This window comes from Nannospalax galili, unplaced genomic scaffold (genome assembly GCF_000622305.1).
Source record: "Nannospalax galili isolate Female #2095 unplaced genomic scaffold, S.galili_v1.0 scaffold1657, whole genome shotgun sequence".
NCBI classification, from domain to species: domain Eukaryota; kingdom Metazoa; phylum Chordata; class Mammalia; order Rodentia; family Spalacidae; genus Nannospalax; species Nannospalax galili.
The window spans coordinates 216,750-235,296 of record NW_008339532.1 but is presented as its reverse complement, the minus strand read 5'-3'; the positions used below and the strand labels follow the sequence as shown (position 1 = coordinate 235,296).

General features: G+C 44.2%; 2 protein-coding genes across 3 annotated transcripts in view; one reads left to right on the top strand and one right to left on the bottom strand.

The window, feature by feature from the left end:
* Ppt1 (palmitoyl-protein thioesterase 1) overlaps positions 1-8,399 on the top strand; it is a 29,715-nt gene extending 21,316 nt beyond the window's left edge. For both annotated transcript variants that reach the window (XM_008834271.3, XM_029564106.1), the window contains 4 exons: positions 603-693; positions 1,564-1,662; positions 3,765-3,836; positions 6,462-8,399. In XM_008834271.3, the coding sequence (XP_008832493.1) occupies positions 603-693; positions 1,564-1,662; positions 3,765-3,836; positions 6,462-6,584 (385 nt within the window). In that variant the 3' untranslated portion in view covers positions 6,585-8,399. The remainder of the gene's footprint in view (positions 1-602; positions 694-1,563; positions 1,663-3,764; positions 3,837-6,461) is intronic.
* Cap1 (cyclase associated actin cytoskeleton regulatory protein 1) overlaps positions 7,995-18,547 on the bottom strand; it is a 32,378-nt gene continuing 21,825 nt past the window's right edge. Inside the window, 10 exon segments of the mRNA XM_017798469.2 lie at positions 7,995-9,130; positions 10,097-10,240; positions 10,553-10,635; positions 10,755-10,878; positions 11,049-11,233; positions 12,601-12,678; positions 12,681-12,774; positions 16,046-16,151; positions 17,431-17,516; positions 17,618-17,761. Of these exon segments, the coding sequence (XP_017653958.1) occupies positions 9,047-9,130; positions 10,097-10,240; positions 10,553-10,635; positions 10,755-10,878; positions 11,049-11,233; positions 12,601-12,678; positions 12,681-12,774; positions 16,046-16,151; positions 17,431-17,516; positions 17,618-17,761 (1,128 nt within the window). The 3' untranslated portion in view covers positions 7,995-9,046.

Below are 18,547 nucleotides of genomic sequence, written 5' to 3'. Positions count from 1 at the left end.
TTTTTATATATACATATATGTATTTTTTTGGGACAGGATCTCATATGGCTCAGGCTGGCCTGAAACTCATTGTATAATTGAGAGTAACTCTGAATTTGAGCTCCCCCTACCCTCTACCTTCTAGGTGCTGGGATTACAGGTGTGCACCACCACAGCTGACTCAATACAGATTGTAGGATGCCATTCTGATTACTAATAGATAGATGATTGGATGGATTGGATGGAGAGGAAGAGGCAAAGGTGTTTGAGTTATCTTACAGCATGAGTAAGAAGCAAAAGAGCAAGGGAGGTGGGATTGTGGGAACATGGGATCACAAGGCATATGTGTGGTAATGCTTAGTGGCAGAGGAAACTGAATATTGATGAATCTCTTCCCTAAACTTTTTGGACTTTCTATTCTATGCCAAATAGGCTTTCTTTGGGTCAGCAAGAGGTCTTGTTCATAGGTAGAAGTCTTGTATTCCCTATTATTAGCCAAGGCTAGAACTTGGGGTGAAGGGAGTCTGGTCCTTTTGGTCTCTTTGGGGCCTGTGCACTGGAGCACAGTCCCGCCATGCTGACTGATAAGCAGCCTAGTCACCTCCATTCCTTTCCTACCTCAGCCTGGTGCAAGCAGAATACTGGCATGACCCCATAAAGGAGGACGTGTACCGCAACCACAGCATCTTCTTGGCAGACATAAACCAAGAGAGGGTAAGCACCCAACCGGCTCACACGGTCAGGCATCCATTTTGTCTTTGGGCCACTGGAAAGAAATCAGCAGTGACCATTTCCTCAAACTACCATGAGCAGAAACCTAGGAAGCAGAAGTTTTGTTTCTGAGAGGCAGTGCTCAAGTTACAATAGGTTGCTCGTTGGGCAGAGTGGAGAGTCACAGATGCTGTTTTCAGAAAGGCAGTCTTCAGGTGGAGTCCTTCTGAGCACATTTTCTCAGAAGAGAAATTTACCTAAAAGAGATGCAGCAAAGGACACTGACTGCCCCAAGGCAAGAATATGGTTTGGGGGGGTCTGGTAAACTTGAAGTTTTACTTTATATGAGGGCTATCTGGAGGGTTTTGTTGTTTTAAGAAGTTGAAGAGGAAAACAATCAAAAAAGAAACCCAAAATAATATAGACTCCTATAACAGAGAATAACCTAGAATTTTCAGTTTATTTTACTTTGGTTTGAAACCTTTAACATAAGTGACCAATGTATATAGAGTGTGTCATGGTAGCATCTGGTTGCCATAGTTGATGACATGTCAGTCAGATAGGATTTATTTATTTATTTATTTATTTACTTATTTGAGACAGGGTCTCCCTGTAGCCCCAGCTGGCCTGGAACTCGCTATGTAGACCAGGCTGGGCTTAAACTCTCAGAGATCCATCTGCCTCTGCCTGCTAGGGCCAAAGGCATGGGCCATCACGCCCAGCTAGTCAGATAGGTTTTTTTTAAAGCTGCACAAGGTGTCTTCTAGGCAGAAAGTTGAAAAGTAGCCCATTGCTCACAGAATGGTCACCCAAAGCACTGAGAGGCTTTAATTCCCCTGCTGGAACCTGCTGGTAATGACCCTTTTCTTCCAGAGTGTCAATGAATCCTATAAGAAAAACCTGATGGCCCTCAAGAAGTTTGTGATGGTGAAATTCCTCAATGATTCCATTGTGGACCCTGTAGTGTCTGAGGTGAGACATTGGCCATAGCATAACAAGAGACTGCAGGGCGCCAATGGCACCGACTATAGCTTCCTTTAGGCAAAACCTTTTGCTCCTGTCTACTAACCTTTGCCTATAGAGCAAGAGTTCTGAGATCCATAAATGAGACAGTGAATTGGTTGTAATCCCCTAATTGCACCCCAAAATTGCATGTAAAGATATGCCATTGTATTCTGGGGGGGGCGGGTCTCTAGTTTTACTCAATGTTTTTTTGTTTGTTTTGGTCTTTTTGAGACAGGGTCTCCCTGTAGCCCCAGCTGTCCTGGAACTCACTATGTGGACCAGGCTGGCCTTGAACTCACAGAGATCCACCTGCCTCTGTCTCCCAAGTGCTGGGATTAAAGGCGTGTACCACCACGCCCAGCTTTTACTCAAACTTTTTACAATATTTTGTTATTTTTATTTTATGTGTATGGATATATTGTCTGCATGTATGTTAGTGCACCCATGTTGTGCAGTGCTCACGGAGGTCAGAAGGCATCGAATCGTGGGTGCTGGGACTCAAACCTGGATACTCTGTAAGAGCAGCCAGTGCTCTTAACCACTGAGCCATCTCTCTAGCCCCTCGTTTTACTCAAAGTTTCAAAGAGATCTATGGCCCAGAAGAGGTTCAGAATCACTACCCAAAGTCTTTTGCTGTCCAGGTCTGCCTTGACTCAGAATGACCAATCTTTTGAGCTTCATCTCCCTTAGTACATACCCTCCCTAAGCAGGCCATTTTTAAAAAATATTTTATTTATTATTTTTATTTTGTGTATGCGTATATTGCCTGCATGTAGGTAAGTGTACCCGTGTCATGCAATGCCCACGGAGGACAGAAGAGGCCGTCAGATCCCCTGGAACTGAAGTTACAGACAGTTGTTGGCTGCCATGTGGGTGCTGGGATTCGAACCCAGGTCTTCTGCAAGAACAACCAGTGTTCTTAACCACTGAGCCATCTCTCCAGCCCCAGCAGGCCATATTTTAGTGCTTGAAATGCCCCAAACTTGTTCATAAGCTTCTTCCTCACATGACTTTATGTTTCCCTCTTTAGAGGGCTCCCCCCATCTTCTCCACCCAACTCCCATTCTTTTGCCAAAGCCAAACAATGTCACTTCCTCTAAGACACCACCCCTATTTCTAGAAGAGTTTGACCCCTCTTTTTTAGTAGGTCTCCACTCTAGCTCAGGCAGACCTTGAACTTGCAGTGATCCTCCTCCCTCAGCCCCCTGAACACTGGGATTGCAAGTGTGAGGAACTATAACCCTCTTCTGTACCGTCACCAGCCTCAACTAAAGCTCTGCTGATCCTGTCAGATCATGGCGGGGAAGGCCGTCTTACCAACTGCATTTCTGAATGGTCTGTGGCTCAGAATTTTTATGTTAAAATGGTGGGGGGAAAATCCAAGTAATACTTTATGCTATGAAAATTATACGAAAGCTGAATGTCTGGAAATGAATTTCATTAGAATAGTCATACTCATTTCTTACACTGTTGTTCCTTTGTCACAATGGGAACAATTAGTTAAATTGCACGGTCCTTAAAGCCTAAAATATATTGTATCTGGCCCTTACAGAAAAGTCTGTTGACCATGTCTAAGCAGTGCATTTGTTGTATGCCATGCTAGCCATGCTAGACTGGAGCTTCTTGGAAAAAGGGCTCATATAGTCATCCTTGAATGACTAGAGTTCAGCACAGGGATTTTCAGGATTGATGCACAATTAGAGAAGGAAGCAGAAGTTATGGGGAAATGGAAAACTGTTAGAAATTGGCTCATCCCTCAGGATTAACCTTTACAATGAGAGGCTTCAGATATAACGTTTAGGCTAGGCATGATAGCACACACCTATAGTCCTAGCACTCGGGAGGCTAAGAAAGAAATGGCAAGTTCAAGACCAGCCTGTGCTACATGGTGAGTTCCAGGCCACCAAAATGGTTTTGAAAACCAAAACCTCCACTTGCCCATTCTTCTTATGCTGTGTAGGATATGATGATGTTCATCTTGCTGGTCTTAGGTACTAGCCAGCCTCAAATGAGTTGACAGAGTGCTGGATAGTGCCCACATCTGATCTATACTTCCTTCTCTCCTGCAGTGGTTTGGATTTTATAGAAGTGGCCAGGCCAAAGAAACTGTTCCCCTCCAGGAGACCACTCTATACACAGAGGTAACAGGGAAGGAGAGATCAATCTTGGGAGGTTGGCACTGCCTCTGTTAGCCCTGGCTCCTGAAGCTGCTGGCTTCTCTGGTGCTAGACCCCTGCTTTGCCCCAGAGCTCTAAGAGCTCATGGGACATCTGACTTAGGTCACACTAATTTCTCAGATGCTGGTTTATAGAAATTTACAATATCCTAAGGTAAGACCTATGTGTATATGTGTGTTTCTGAGTGTGAGTATACACTTATGTGTAGGTACCTGTGGAGGCCAGAAGTGGGTGTTGGATCTTCTGCACCTGGGGTTGCAGGTGGTTACGAACTGCCCAACATGGGTGCTAGGAACTGAAGTTGGGCCCTGTCAGAGCAGTATGCACTCTTAACCACTGAACCATCTTCCAGCCCTCTATCGTTTTATTTTTGAAGAACAGGTCTGGAACCGGCTTCCTGTGCAGAGGTAGTTTGCTACAAATCCCAGAAGCCTCTAAGTAAATGAAAACATGGAAGAGAGGTGCTACACTACTGCAGTCATAAATGCAGGAGGCAAACCTTGCTGATAGACCTCATACTGAGCATGTGAGGCCTGTTCCGCAGTACCAAACACAGAGAATAGGGGGCTGGAGAGATGGCTCAGCAGTTAAGAGCACTGACTGCTTGTGGAGGACCCGGGTTTGATTCCCAGTACCCACATGGTAGCTACTAACCATCCTAACTCCAGTACCAGGGGAATCCAATGCCCTTTACTGACCTCTGTGGCATTGCACGACATAGGTTCACTCATGTACATGCAGGCAATACACTCATACACATAAAATAAAAATGATATATTTTTAAAAAAACAAGGAATAAATCTGGCATTGACAATCTTCCTATTGCAAGGCTGAAATAGGACTAGTTGTGAATTCTGTTCAGCAGATCCCATTTCTCAAGCAGAAGTTGCAGTATTTCATCAATCCAGCTATAGACTTGTCACAAACTTAAGAATTTATATTGGAGATGGGTCCTCTCACAAATGCACAAATGTTACATCTGAACCACCTTCTACCAAAATTCTTCCCACAGAATTTCAGTGGCATTTTTTTTCTCTTTTCTCATGCATTTGGTGCCCCAGCTTTGGTGAGGTAGACATAAAAATAGGTTTTGGCTGGGCGTGGTGGCGCATACCTGTAGTCCCAGTACTCGGGAGGCAGAGGCAGGCTGATCTCTGTGAATTCAAGGCCAGTGTGGTCTACATAGTTCCAGCTGGGGCTGCTGGGGGACCCTGTCTCAAAAAGACCAAAAAAAAAAAAAAAAGAAAAAAAAAAGGTTCTGATGAAGTTTTGAAAATTACAGCTAGGATCTTCCTTACTGTGAGACTCAAACTGACTGTAGAGCCAGCTGAAGCACCTTCTAGCACTGCCAGAGCTTCTCACCTTCCCAGCAGGAGGGCTGCTGCGCCACTGGGTGATGGCACTGTGCAACTGTGGGATATCAGTGTCCCAAGTTCATTATCCTAAGAACTGGGTACGTGCTTGTTTGTTTTTTGGTCTTTTTGAGACAGGGTCTCCCAGTAGCCCCAGCTGTCCTGGAACTCACTATGTAGACCAGGCTGGCCTCTGCCTACCTCTGCTGGGATTAAAGGTGTGCGCCACCATGCCCGGCTCTAGAATTGGGTGTTTTATTTTAAAACATGCTTTGGCTAATTTTCTCCCATCTTTGGCTTAGTCCTATGATGTTTTGAGCCAGGTCTTTCCGTGGCTTACCCACCAACAGGTGGCCTTCCATCTCTGGGAAGCTTTTCAGAAAGCAGAATACAAGTACTGGGGATGTAACTCAGGAGCTTGTAAGAGAACCCAGGTTGATTCTGCTATGTGCGATGGGGACAAGGACAGGCTCTAACAAGAACTATCTCAATTGCACATGCATTCTTGGGGGGGGTGCTTTTTTGAGACAGGGTCTCCCTGCAGCCCCAGCTGGCCTGGAACTATGTAGACCGGATCCACCTACCTCTGCCACCTGAGTGCTGGAATTAAAGGCATGTGCCACCGCACCTAGCTGTATTTTTATTTTTTATTTAGTTTTTTTGTGGTCTTTTTGAGACAGGGTCTCCTTGTAGCCCCAGCTATCCTGGAACTTACTATGTAGACCAGGCTGGCCTTGAACTCAGAGATCTGCCTGCCTCTGCCTCCCAAGTGCTGGGACTACAGGCATGTACCACCACGCCCAGCTGCACATGCATTTTTAATGCTTAGAAGTAGCTGAAGGAATCAGGCATGGTTAGTACATGCTTGGAATCCCAGCACTCAAGAGGTTGGGCCAGGATTGCTGTATGTTTGTGGCTACATAGTAAGAGCCTGTCTCCAAAAAAAAGAACTAAAAAATGAAAATTGGAAGGGGAGGTATCCTAGCAATACACCTCTATTTCTGTTTTTGAGACAGGATCTCCCTATAGCCCCAGCTGGCCTGGAATTCACTATGTAGACCAGGCTGGCCTTGAACTCACAGAGATCACCTGCCTCTGTGCCACCATGCCTGGCTCATACCTCTACTTTAATACTCGGAGGGAAGTGTAATTTGAGACTGTATATCATTCGATCACCTATTTTAGTCTTTTAAAACCTTTCATTATGCCTCAAGCTAATTGTGGCCTCTCTTTACAGGACCGCCTGGGACTAAAGGAAATGGACAAAGCAGGGAAGCTAGTGTTTTTGGCTACAGAAGGGGACCATCTTCAGCTGAATGAAGAATGGTTTTATGCCCATATCATACCCTTTCTTAAGTGAAGCCCTTGTAGTTTCTAAGTACTCAGGAGACCCTGGATCTTCAAACTATATGGACAGTTCACAGCCAATCCTGAACGCTGATCCAGCTTCCAACCAGTCTTTCTCTCCTGTTACCATCTAACATGCCCTAGTTGGAAAGATCTAAGATCTGAATCTTGTCCTTTGCTGCCTCCTATCACCACATCGTGTTGAATTCAAGTCTAATTAGCTAATAACCATAACCATGGAAATTGTTTTACAACCTTATGATATGGTCAAGCTTTGTCTTAAGAAAGGGAATCTGCTGTTGTAGATCAATGATTGTGCCCAGGCCCAAAGAAGACTGAATAAACTGAACAGATTGAGGGTAAAAATTGACCCAAATTTTGAACAAATAAAAAGGAGGTGGTGTCCAGCCCTGAGATGCTCACATGTTGCGTTACTGGTATAGACAGTGCTTGAAGAGTATTGCTTTGATAATGTTCTGCATAACTTTTTAAGGCTATTTTCTTTTAAGTATGTTGCTTTCTTGTGGTACATAAGATTACTCCACAGGCCTACTGTCTTTCCCTGCAGAACCCATTTTGTTTCCTCAGTAATGAGTTACAAAAGAGGGAAGTAGTAGTCAACTGGGTTGCTTAAGAGGAGAAATATGGGTTTTTTGAGTCATGATCTTAAATGCAGTGTTGGCTGGCCGGAAACTTGCTATGTAGATCTTCCTTACTGCTGGGATTAAAGGCACGTGCTACACCACCCCTATTAGAAGTGTGCATCTTATATGCTTTAGTGGGGGAGGCAGTGATGAAAAGGGGAATGGACATGAAGACGAGGTAGCTGGTTCATCCCATTCCATCCCTAAGTACCCTTAATATGACAAGTGTTCCATATGCTGATTATACCATTGCTGACTTCAGCACAGAATGTGAGGAATGATTTGAGAGGCTTTTACACTTCTGTCTCCTAAATCCTGCCTACCAGCATACTCCAAACCATTGCTGATATATTGTGAAAAAAAAGATTGGTTTTGCTCCAAAAGCTTGAGGAATATACTTCCTGTTCTCTCTTGGAGACCAACTCATCAGGATTACTCCTACTGGTTACTTAAAACTAACCGTTAATCCACATTTCCTACATTGAGCATGGCATCTTCAGTCCCCACTCTGAAGACCTACCAAGCCTTTCCGGGTGATTTCTATGGAGTGCTACTTTGGAGAAAAGACTGTTGTCATGAAGGCACCTTGTTAGTGTTCCCTTTATTAGTTTTTTTTCCTTTTCCTTTCTCAAACCTATTCCTCAAATAAAAGATGGAAGGTTAAGTGGGAAGATGTGAAAATAACTTGAAGAGGTTGCCTAAAATCAACAGTGGTTTCTTATACTTGGTGTCATTTTCAACATTTTTCATCTCTATATGGAAAACATAAAATAACTAAGCAAGTTTGGTATTAATTTTATTCTATTTTCTGTATAACTTTAAGTACATAAAGGTTTATTTCCACAGGCCTCAGGAAATGGGTAGAAGTCACAGGACAATCTCTCTTCCCAACAAAAAAAAGTTGCATATTTTGGTCATGTGGGAGAACTGGAATTTACAATAGCAATGCTGTACAAGATTCTTATGTAAATCAAGCCCTAAACAGCCTGCAGTGGAGGTGTTAGTCCTCTGCTCAGGCCTACACTGAGGCTCTAAGCTGCTGAGCATGACAGGCAGGAGGAGGCTGTGGAGACCTTGAGAGGACCCTGGCAGGGAGGAGGAAGACCAGATTCCTTGGAATGCTGTGTTGCTTTTCCTTGTTTTTCACTTTTCTAGGTTGTCCCCACAGGAAGGTACTAGGCAGGCAGCCCAGAGGAAAAGGGTTAGAGACCAGGGTACTGACTGCTACTGCAGCTGGAGTGCACAGCCTCCTAGCTCATGGTTGAGGGGGACCCTGGATGGAATGCTGAATGAAGGAATGCTTTTAGGAAACGAATCTGCTTGGAATGCGGGATAGCCAGGCCTCAGCTTTTGGTCCAGTGCAACCCTGGCCTCACTTGTCAATGGCAAAAAATTAGTTTGGTTAGAAAAACCCTTTGGAGCCACATCAGCTCCTGCTCCCATCACGCTCACTGTTAGGAAAAGATTAAGTATGTATTCTGAGCTCTTGATTCCCAAGACTGTCTTTCCCAAAGGACTGTTCGTTGGCAGAACGACCCCCAAAGCTGACCGTGTCAGTGCCCTGGTCTGGGCCTGCAGCTCCTTAAGAACGGACTGGCAGTGCAGCTGCGCAGATGCGGAGAAGCTGCACCTTCCTGCCGAAGATCCACTGCCCTGCTGTCCCACCCCAAATCTCAGCCTGAGGTATATTCAGTGAAGGCAGGTAGCTGGGCTTCTCAGAGCAGAGAAGCAGTTTAAGAGCAGAAAGGTAGAGGAGATCTAGAAGAAGAACCGTCTTGATACAGATTTATCCCATGGAGTGAAGAGGGCATAGGACCCAATGGCACTTCGCTTATCCAGCAATTTCCGTCACTGTGGTGACCAACTTCTGCCCATTCCACAGGGTCTTGAACTGTTCAGGAACTGGAAACTCATTCTGCAAAAAAGAGGTAGCAGGTTAGAATCTGGGCTAAAGAACGAACTGCAGCTAAACCTCCCATTTCTCCCGATGCTACTACTTAACCTTGAAAGTAGGGTAGGATGGAGCCAAACAACCCACCCAGCCATGCTGCACCATTCATTGTTTAGTGATCTGTGATCCTGGAGAGATGTAAACAAAACCAGAGAACAGCTCTAGAACAACAGCTCTAGAATACCAGTTTGGCAGGGTGCTAGCACTCTTACTTTTTACTGTCCGAGCTCAACTTAAGAAAGGCAGAAAGGGGCTAGAGAAATGGCTCAACAGTTAAAAGCACTGGCTGCTCTTTCAGAGGACCCCAGTTTGGTTCCTAGCACCCATACAGCAGCTAACAACTGTCCATAACACCAGTTCTAGGGGATCTGACAGCCCCTTTCAGCCTCTGCAGGCACTGCATGACAGATGAGCACTTACATACATACATGCAGGTAAAACGCTCCTAAAATTTAAGGGGGGGGGCAGAACCACCCTCCACGGGAGCCCCACTTCATAGGACTACCTTGTTTCTGTGTGTTGCTTTTGTTGTGAATTGTTGGGTTTTACCTCTTCAATGCCAAATGTCCATCAAATAATAATAATGGAAGAAGTCTTCAGTCTCTTTTCAGTTGAGACAGGGTCATAAGAGCCTCAAACCCAAAACTCTACCTCAGCCTCCCAAGTACAGGGAATACAGGTGTACACCATCAGGCCCAATTTATCGCTGTTTTTTTTTTTCCAAACATTGTTCTAAGGGAGGTAGCTTGGTTGGTAGGGTTAACGCCTAGCATACATAAAGCCCTGGCTTCAGTCTGCAGAACCAAATAAACCGGGCCCAGTGCTGCATGTATTTTAGCACTCGGGAGGTAGAGGGACCCTGACTGCCAAGAGTTTCAGGCCAGCCTGGAATATGAGACCTTTTGTCAAAGAAAGAAAAAAGAAACTTACAAAGTCACCACCTTCTGTAGGAATGAGGACGTTCATCTCAGAAGATTTGGCACTGACTATCTCACAGTCCAGGGAATTCTTGCTCAAGTAAGCATGGCAGCCATCTGTTTTGTTAATGGAAATGGTTGGCACTTTCCCCATCACCTGTAGGGAACCAAGACAACTGAGTTCCTGCTGGAAAGGGAGACAACAGCAAGCTGTAGGAGAGCTTTCACTGTTTCAAGTGACTCCACTACTTCATGAAAGCCCCAGGTGCACAACAGACAGGAGAAACGGGGGCGGGCTGGGCTGGGTCCTGGAAAGAGCTCCCTTGAAGGGCCAACTCTTTAGCCTCATCCAGAGCAGCTCAGCTTACAGACTTTGTAGAATCAGATTCCTGTGACATCTGTGAGCCTGCTGTGTCTCCTTTAATGAATTCCTGAGGGACCAAAAGACAGAGCCAAGATATCAAGTTACCTGAACTTTGACATCCCTACTATTGATTATCTCCACAATGCCCACCACATCATCAAATACCAGGCCGAGCTTCTTACAGTTATCTAGGAGAAAAGAAGCAGATCAGCAGTGCAACTTTAAAAGAATTACGAAAGAGAAGAAAAATGGTTCTAGCCCTCTCAGGCTTTAGGTCAGAACCTGCCTAGGATGGCAACAGACTCACCTACTGTAATGGAGTTAATTTTGCCCTTGATTTGCAATGTCGTGTTGACACACTTGTATATGTAAGCCACCTGCTTCAGCTCAGTGTCGTCAATGACCAGGTTGGAAACATTCTCCTGGTTTTCCTGTTGAAGACATACCCCAGGATTCTTAGCACACACCAACAAAAACAGTGAGTCATCCCTAACCTTTGTTCTCACACCAGAAGCTGGAACCCTGTGCTCATGGAGCTAAACTCTGTTAAACCCCTGTTCCTATTTCCTCCTCCCTGGGAGACCAAATTCTTTCAACTCACCACTCTCCACTTCTTGCCTTCCAGTTCCAGCAGAGGTGGCTCCTTCTTTGAGGCTGGTTTAGGAGATGGGCTAGACTGGGGTTTAGGTACAGAGAATGGTTTGGGGCCACTGCGTACTGGACCACTCTGAGCCTTCAGGGAAGGGTTCTTGTGAGTCTTCATATCATCAGATACATGTTTCAGGGCTGAAAGAACAACAGCTAGCTTGTTCCTGTTCTTCATACCTGAGTTTAGGCTGTAGCAATAAACGAGTCTGCTATCAATGGTCCTTACCAAGACCTCAAGCTTTGGAGATGTTATCTTGCAAGCAATTTTGGAGAAGTAGTCTTACAATTTCTCTTGTTTCTCCAGTTAAATGGTTTTATTTTTTTAAATGTGTGTGTTGAAGGTGGGGAAGGAGAAAGGATAGGTAAATGCACAAAAAAGATTGAGAAAGGTATGTACCAAATATACAGATGGGCTAGACTGGGGTTTAGGTGCAGAGAATGGTTTGGTTTTGGTTTGGTTTGTTACAAATGTTGTAACAAAAAGGGAAACTATATGACAGTAAAGAAAATTTAGTAAAATCAGACCTCACTCAAAGAGGTTGCAGTTTATTTATTTATTTCTTTTTTGGTCTTTTTAAGACAGGGTCTCTCTGTAGTCCTAGCTGGCCTGGAACTCACTATGTAGACCAGGCTGGCCCTGAACTCAGAGAGATCTGCCTGCCTCTGCCTCCTAAATGCTGGGATCAAAGGTGTGCTCCACCACACCTGGCAGAGGTTGTAGTTTAAATACCAAATTTTCTCCCCTTGAACACTGCATGATTCCTTTGTAGGAAAATAATCTAATAGTTGCACAATATCCAATCGAGAGGATGTACATAGCTAACTAGCTGTTTCCCTTACTCCTGGATGTTTTGGTCCTTACACCATTTTTAGCTGCTATATAAGACTGTTTTAGCTATTTTTATGAGTAGATTCCTAGCCAAGGGCTATACAATGTAGAATTACACCAGTTGTGTAAAAGCGTCTAACTTGCTCTAGATTAGTAGGTTTCTCTTATATAAACCTCCCATGTGACAAGTTTCCATCCTCTGAGAAGTTAGCATCCCAATACAATGACTCCCAGAGAAGGTGCGGTACCAGGAGCTGGCCGAAGCAGCTCTGCAGATGCTACCTAGTGACCTTGACTCATCACCCATTTTTAATTTCTACTTTAAGAAAATTACATATTTAAGTGGGAGGAGGGTGGTAAGCATGGCAGAGAGCATGTGTGGAGGTCAGAGGACAACTCTGTGGAGTTGATCCTCTCCTTCCACTTTTATATGTTTCTGGGGATTGAACTTAAGTCACCAGGCTTGTGTTGAGAGTGCCTTTGCCTGCTGAGCCATCTCACCAACCCTTATTTTCGACTTAACAGGTTGGCTCTCTTTTTGGGTAACTTGAGAAAAGTGACACCTCAAATGAATGTTCCTACATCCAAGACAGGGTTCTGGTTTACACACTATCATGTCTGGTTGATGAAGTTTAATCCAATTTGTTGTAACAAATGCTCATGCCAAAGTACTCACCATGTGTGATACTCTCCCCCTGATTAATCTGCGCAAACAATGCTGAGCGGGAAGCAGAGTCATCGGAGCCTGAACTGGTAGGGACTTGGGCGCTATGGGGGGGGGGGGGGGGGGGGGGCCTGATCCAACAGATGGTCCAGATGGCAATCCACTCAGTTCTTTTGCCACAGGCCCCTAGAACAGCAAGGGCAGGTCATATGGTCATCTTCTTCCTTCTGTACACTCCCAGGAGGGCCTTTCCTGTGCCCAGTGCACATGAGCCCCCTCTATAGCTATCACTACATTCACATTTGGCTTTTTACTTCTTACCCTTTCCCAAAGACCCAGTTCACAGCTGTATTTCTCAGTCTATACTTTTTTCCTTTGGCCTCATTTGATTCTAGCTGTAAACCCTTACTCCTAAAACTACCAGTACCTCAGAGTCAACAAGTTCACAAGTAATTGCGCCATCACCTGCCTGCTTCTTAACCTAAACAATCATCCCCTGGTCCTTATTCCAACAAGACGTCACCATCCAAGCCTGACTCTTCCATTTCTTTGACGTTTCCTACTCCTCTGACTTCATTAAATCTATTATCTTGGTGCTATCTCCTGCAAATGCTTTTCTATCAGCTGTCAGCCCGGGTCATACCATGACCACTCCCACAGGATAACCAGGGTCCTTATCCTGAGCCTATACACTCAGACGAATATAATCACTATCACTCCCTTACTCAAATACAGTGCCCCAAAGTCAGCCTGACTTTCCTATTCTCCAACATGCTTCCGCCCATCTCCCCTTATTGAAGTCAGATATGAACAATCTCTACACTTACATTATTAGGCTGTGCCCTCTGCTGTATCTCCATTTTTGCCACTATTCACTGTCTTGTATTTCTTTCACATCTCAGATCAGAACTTACCTCTTCAATGCACAATCTCTCCCAGGTAGAATCACTACACTTTTCCTTATTCTCTGTGGTCTGTATATTCATTATCGAATTTAGCCTGGTAATTTATATTAGGGGTTTGTCTCTGGTTTTTGTTTGTTTTGTGACAAGGTATGAGTGGGGGTGAGAGATGGCTCAGTGGTTAAGAACACTGGCTGTTCTTGCCAAAGACCTGGGTTCAATTCCCAAAACCCACATGGCAGCTACTAACTGTCCATAATTCCAGTTCCAGGGGAATCTGATGCTCTCTTTTTATATCACGGGCACTGCACAACACAGGTACACTTACATACACGCATGTAATACATTTATATACATACATACAAAGACAGGGTCTCACTATGTAGCCCTGCCTGGTCTGGAACTCATAGAGATCCATCTGTCTCTGCCTCTGGAGAGCTGGGATTAAGGTGTGTTGCCACCATGCCTACCTGTCTCTGAAATACTGGCTGTGTGATGTAAGCTGATAAATCTATTTACACATTTTTTAAAAAGGGTCTCATGTATCCCAGGCTGGCCAGGAACTATATAGCCAAGGAATGGCCTTGAAATTCTGGTCCTCCTGCCTCCATCTCCCCAGTGCTGGGATAACAGGTGTGTTTCACCATGCCTGGTTTTATTGGGTGCTGGAGACTGAGCCCAAGGTTTCAAGCATGCTAGACCAGCACTCTTATCAACTGACCAATATCTCCAGTCCTTCTATCTGTATTTTGTGTGCATGTGCACATGTAGTATCTGTATTTAAACATTAAAAAAAGTAGTTTCCATGTGGAGCTGGAGAGATGGCTCAGCAGTTAAGAACACTGGTTGTTCTTGCAGAAGACCCGGGTTCGAATCCCAGCACCCACATGGAAGCTAACAACGATCTGTAACTCAGTCCCAGGGGATCTGACAGCCTCTTCTGACCTCTGAGGGCACTGCACAACACGGGTGCACTTAGCTACATGCAGGCAATACACACATACACATAAAATAAAAATTAAAAATGTTATTTTTATTCATTTTTTAAAAAGTTTTATATGTAAGAATGTTTTGCCTGCATGTATGTAAGTGCACTACATGTATACAATACCCAAGAAGGACAGATGAGGGCAGGCTCCAGATCCCCTGGGACTGGAATTAGACTGCTGTCAACTGCCATGTGGGTGCTGGGAAAAGAACCTAGGTCCTCTGGAAGAGCAGCGGGCACCCACATCTATCCAGTCCCATATATATATTCTTAAATTCCTTGAGAACTGGGCTGGTGTGACCCATTCATCTGTGTCTCCCCTCCAGCACCAGTCACTGTCCTGACCTGTGTTTAGTAAAACTGACTAGAACTTGGGGCTGGGGATATAGCACAGTTGGTAGAGTGCTTGCCTAGCACGCATGAAACCCTGGGTTCAAACCCCAACACTCTATAAAATTGGGCATGGTGGTGTGTATCTGTAATCCCAGCACCTGGGAAGTGGAAGTGTGAGGGTGAGAAGGTCAAAGGTCACTTTCAGCTACACAATGAGTTCAGGGCCTGCATGGGATGGATACAAGAGCACACCCTTCTCAGACTACCCAGAACTCAGTGCTCCTCCTTTGCTCTTTTCTTTTTCCTTTTTGTTTCTCTCCTACAACAACATTCCTTTCCTTTTCTTGCCTTGGTAACTCTTTTTAAAAAATATTTTATTATTTTTTAAATATTTTATTTATTATTTTTATTTTGTATGAGTGTATTGCCTGCATGTATGTAAGTGCATCCATGTCATGCAATGCCCTGGGGGGACTGAAGAGGGCGTTGGATCCCTTAGAAGTCAAGTTAAAAACTCTTGTAAGCTACCATGTGAATGTTGGGAACCAAGCACAGGTCCTCTGCAAGAGCAGCAAGTGCTTGTAACCACCGAACCATTTCTCTAGCCTTCCTTCCCTCCATTTAAAGTTGATATATAAAGTTTGAAAATAAAGCACTAATCTTAAGAAAAAAAAATTATGCACATGTGTAATTTATGTACATGTGTGTGTATGTGTATCTACACTTATATTATTTTTATTTTATGTGTATTCGTGTATTGCCTGCATGTAGGTAAGTGCACCCATGCTGTGCAATGCCCATGGAGGACAGAAGAAGCTGTCGGATCCCCTGGAACTGGAGTTACAGACAGTTGTTAGCTGCCATGTGGGTGCTGGGATTTGAACCCGGATCTTCTGCAAGAATAGTCAGTGTTCTTAACCACTGAGCCATCTCTCCAGCCCCTATTTTATTATTTTTATCATATGTGTATGAGTGTATTGCCTGCATGTGTGTAAGTATACCCAGGGCATGCAATGCCCAAGGAAGACAGAATATGGTGTTGGATCCCCTGGAACTGCAGTTACAGATAGTTGTTACCTGCCATGTGGGTGATGGGAATTGAACCTGAGTCCTCTGCAAGAGCAGCCAATGTTCTTAACCTCTGAGCCATCTCTCTAGCCCCACCTTGGTAACTCTTAAGTCTAAAAAACCCTATCCTGGGGAGAGAAAGAGAAGAGAAGAAGGACTCACTAACCGTTTTGTTCCAGGAAAGGCCAGTGGTGTGGAACTCCTTGATGTATGCCTGTAGCTCTGTCCATATACCTAAGTAAGCTTTGACCCAATCCACATGCTTCTTATCCCTGGGAAAATTAAAAATAATTTTCAGAGTTTATTACAACAGTGACTCAGAATCCCTCCTGCCTGAAGGCTCACTTCTTCCTCCTGTGGCATTTCTTAGGCTCTGCTCAGTGGCAGCTCCCCTATCATTAATGAAGTTTTAAAAAAACAGTAACAAAGACAAAACCAAAACTAAAACCAAAACCTTACTCTATTACCCTAACTAGACCAAACTCTATCTCTATCTCTTAATGCAATGTCTGTCAATCTTCTTAGGAACACAACTATTATTTCAAAGCACACCATAGGCAGACCCTAACAGCAAGGTGGTAAAAACGGGCATTTTGTACAGGAAGCCAGAGTAGAGCCAAGACAGTTACTAAGTATTGCCATGGAACAGAGGGAGTCCATGAGACCAGTGCCTTATGTCAAAATATGCTCCCCCAACTCCAACTAATCTTTTTTAGAAGGAAGAAAGATCTTTACTTACAGAAGAAACACTATGTTATGGCCCAGAATCCCTTCTCTTTCTTTCTATTTGCTGGAAGACTTTGTGACTACTTAACCTTAAAACCCAGTTCCTTAACTATAAAATAACAGGGTGAATTAAAAACATGGTGGTGCCTAATTCTAGGTTTCTAGAAGTACTGAAGAAAGTGTGTAGTGTTGTGGAACACATTTCATACAAATGAAGACTATTTCTTGTGCAGACAACAAATGTCAGGCTGAATGATGATGATCAGATAAAAGCATCTGGATAGTTATAAAGCCGAGTAACTATAGTCATTCCAGCTTAAAATTAGCAAGAAAGAGGCCACAGGACTGGCTTCTGTGGTTAAAATACAATGGCTCCCTTACTTAACACCTATGTTGGCTAAGCAGCCTTACTGTCACTTTACCTGAACACATGAATATGCAGGGTAATTTCCTAGTTAAGTCCTACCGAACCTTTGTCATAGCACCAGTGAGACATTTTCAATAGAGAAACAAAATGTGGTATAAACAGGCAACTTAAAGGGCTTTAGTCCAGGTTACCTCCAGCATAAACCCCAAACCTGGAAAAGGTAAGGATTAGGAAAGGGCCTCTACCCATCACAGAGGAAAAAGAAATGGAAGCAGAAATATTTCCTGCTTGCAAATGCAGTTTCTATGAGCCATTGTCTCTCGGGCTGTCCACAAAGCAGCCCTGAAATGAGAGAACAGCACAGAAGCCAGGAACAAGTGTAATTAACCCCAAAGTGTCACGCTAGGAAGAAGCCATCTGGGTTTGTCCTTTACCACTTGAAGAAAGGCTAGACTTACACATCTCTGTACTCCTTGAGTACTCGGTTTGTATAAAACATGGCAGCATCATTCATTTCTTTCACAAAGGGGCCAGGTTTAACAGCCTGGGGAGAAAGAAGCAGTCAGTGACTGAGAGCCTCTCCAGCCACAACACCTCACACCTTCTAATCCATCCCTTCCCTCTTCTGGAAGCTGTGCTGCTTACCAGAGCCACCCAGCCCAGGGCCTGGATGCTTTCGCTGACAGCTGATAGATGATTGAAATACTTGCTGCCTCGGTTCTTCTCCCGAAAGGTGATCACTTCTTGGATCTGCTCTGAGATGGGTGCCAACAAATCAGAAAGCTTATTCTATGAGCAGAGACAGGAAAAGATTAGTCAGACTACTTCTATAAGAGCTATATATGTTGGTCAACTTTGATCTTGAAGGCAAGTTTTTCCCCCTTTTGGGGATAGAGACAGTGTTTTACTATGTACTCCAGACAGGCCTAGAATTCATGATCCTCCTCCTGTCTCTGCCTCCTAAGTGTTGAGAACACTGGCAATGCAAGAATTTTTTTGACAATACTGGCCATTGCCCCTGCTCTTGGTTACCCACCATAACTGGATAGTAAGACCCTATTGCTGAAGATACTACATACATGAACTGTAGAACAAACAAAGAGAAAGCAAGCTGGTGCCAACTTCAGAGCCTCACATCTACTGCCTAGCATTCATAGTGCTGGAAGATGATATGCAAGCTACCAGAAGGAAAAAATAATCATCATCCTTACCCAACTGTGAATCCTGTAGACTACGATAACAACTGGCCTGGCAAAGATGTGCCCACTGGTGAAATAGTGGCACAAATATTATGGGAATAACCAACTGCTCTTTAATTGGATTTAAGGTCGTCTTCCCAGGATGGAGCCTGACATTGATATCAGGTTTAGGAACCTGAGGCCAAACAGGTCACAGGACATCAGGGAGAACCTAATAGTAGTTTTCTACTAAATAATTACATTAAACTTATGCTTAATGACTTATTGTCAAACTCATAGATTAATGCACCTCTCAACTCTTACCAGAAGAGAAGTTTCCTTGTGCAACGGACAGTGATTAACACAGAAACCCACAACTGGCCAACATGTGGAGAAC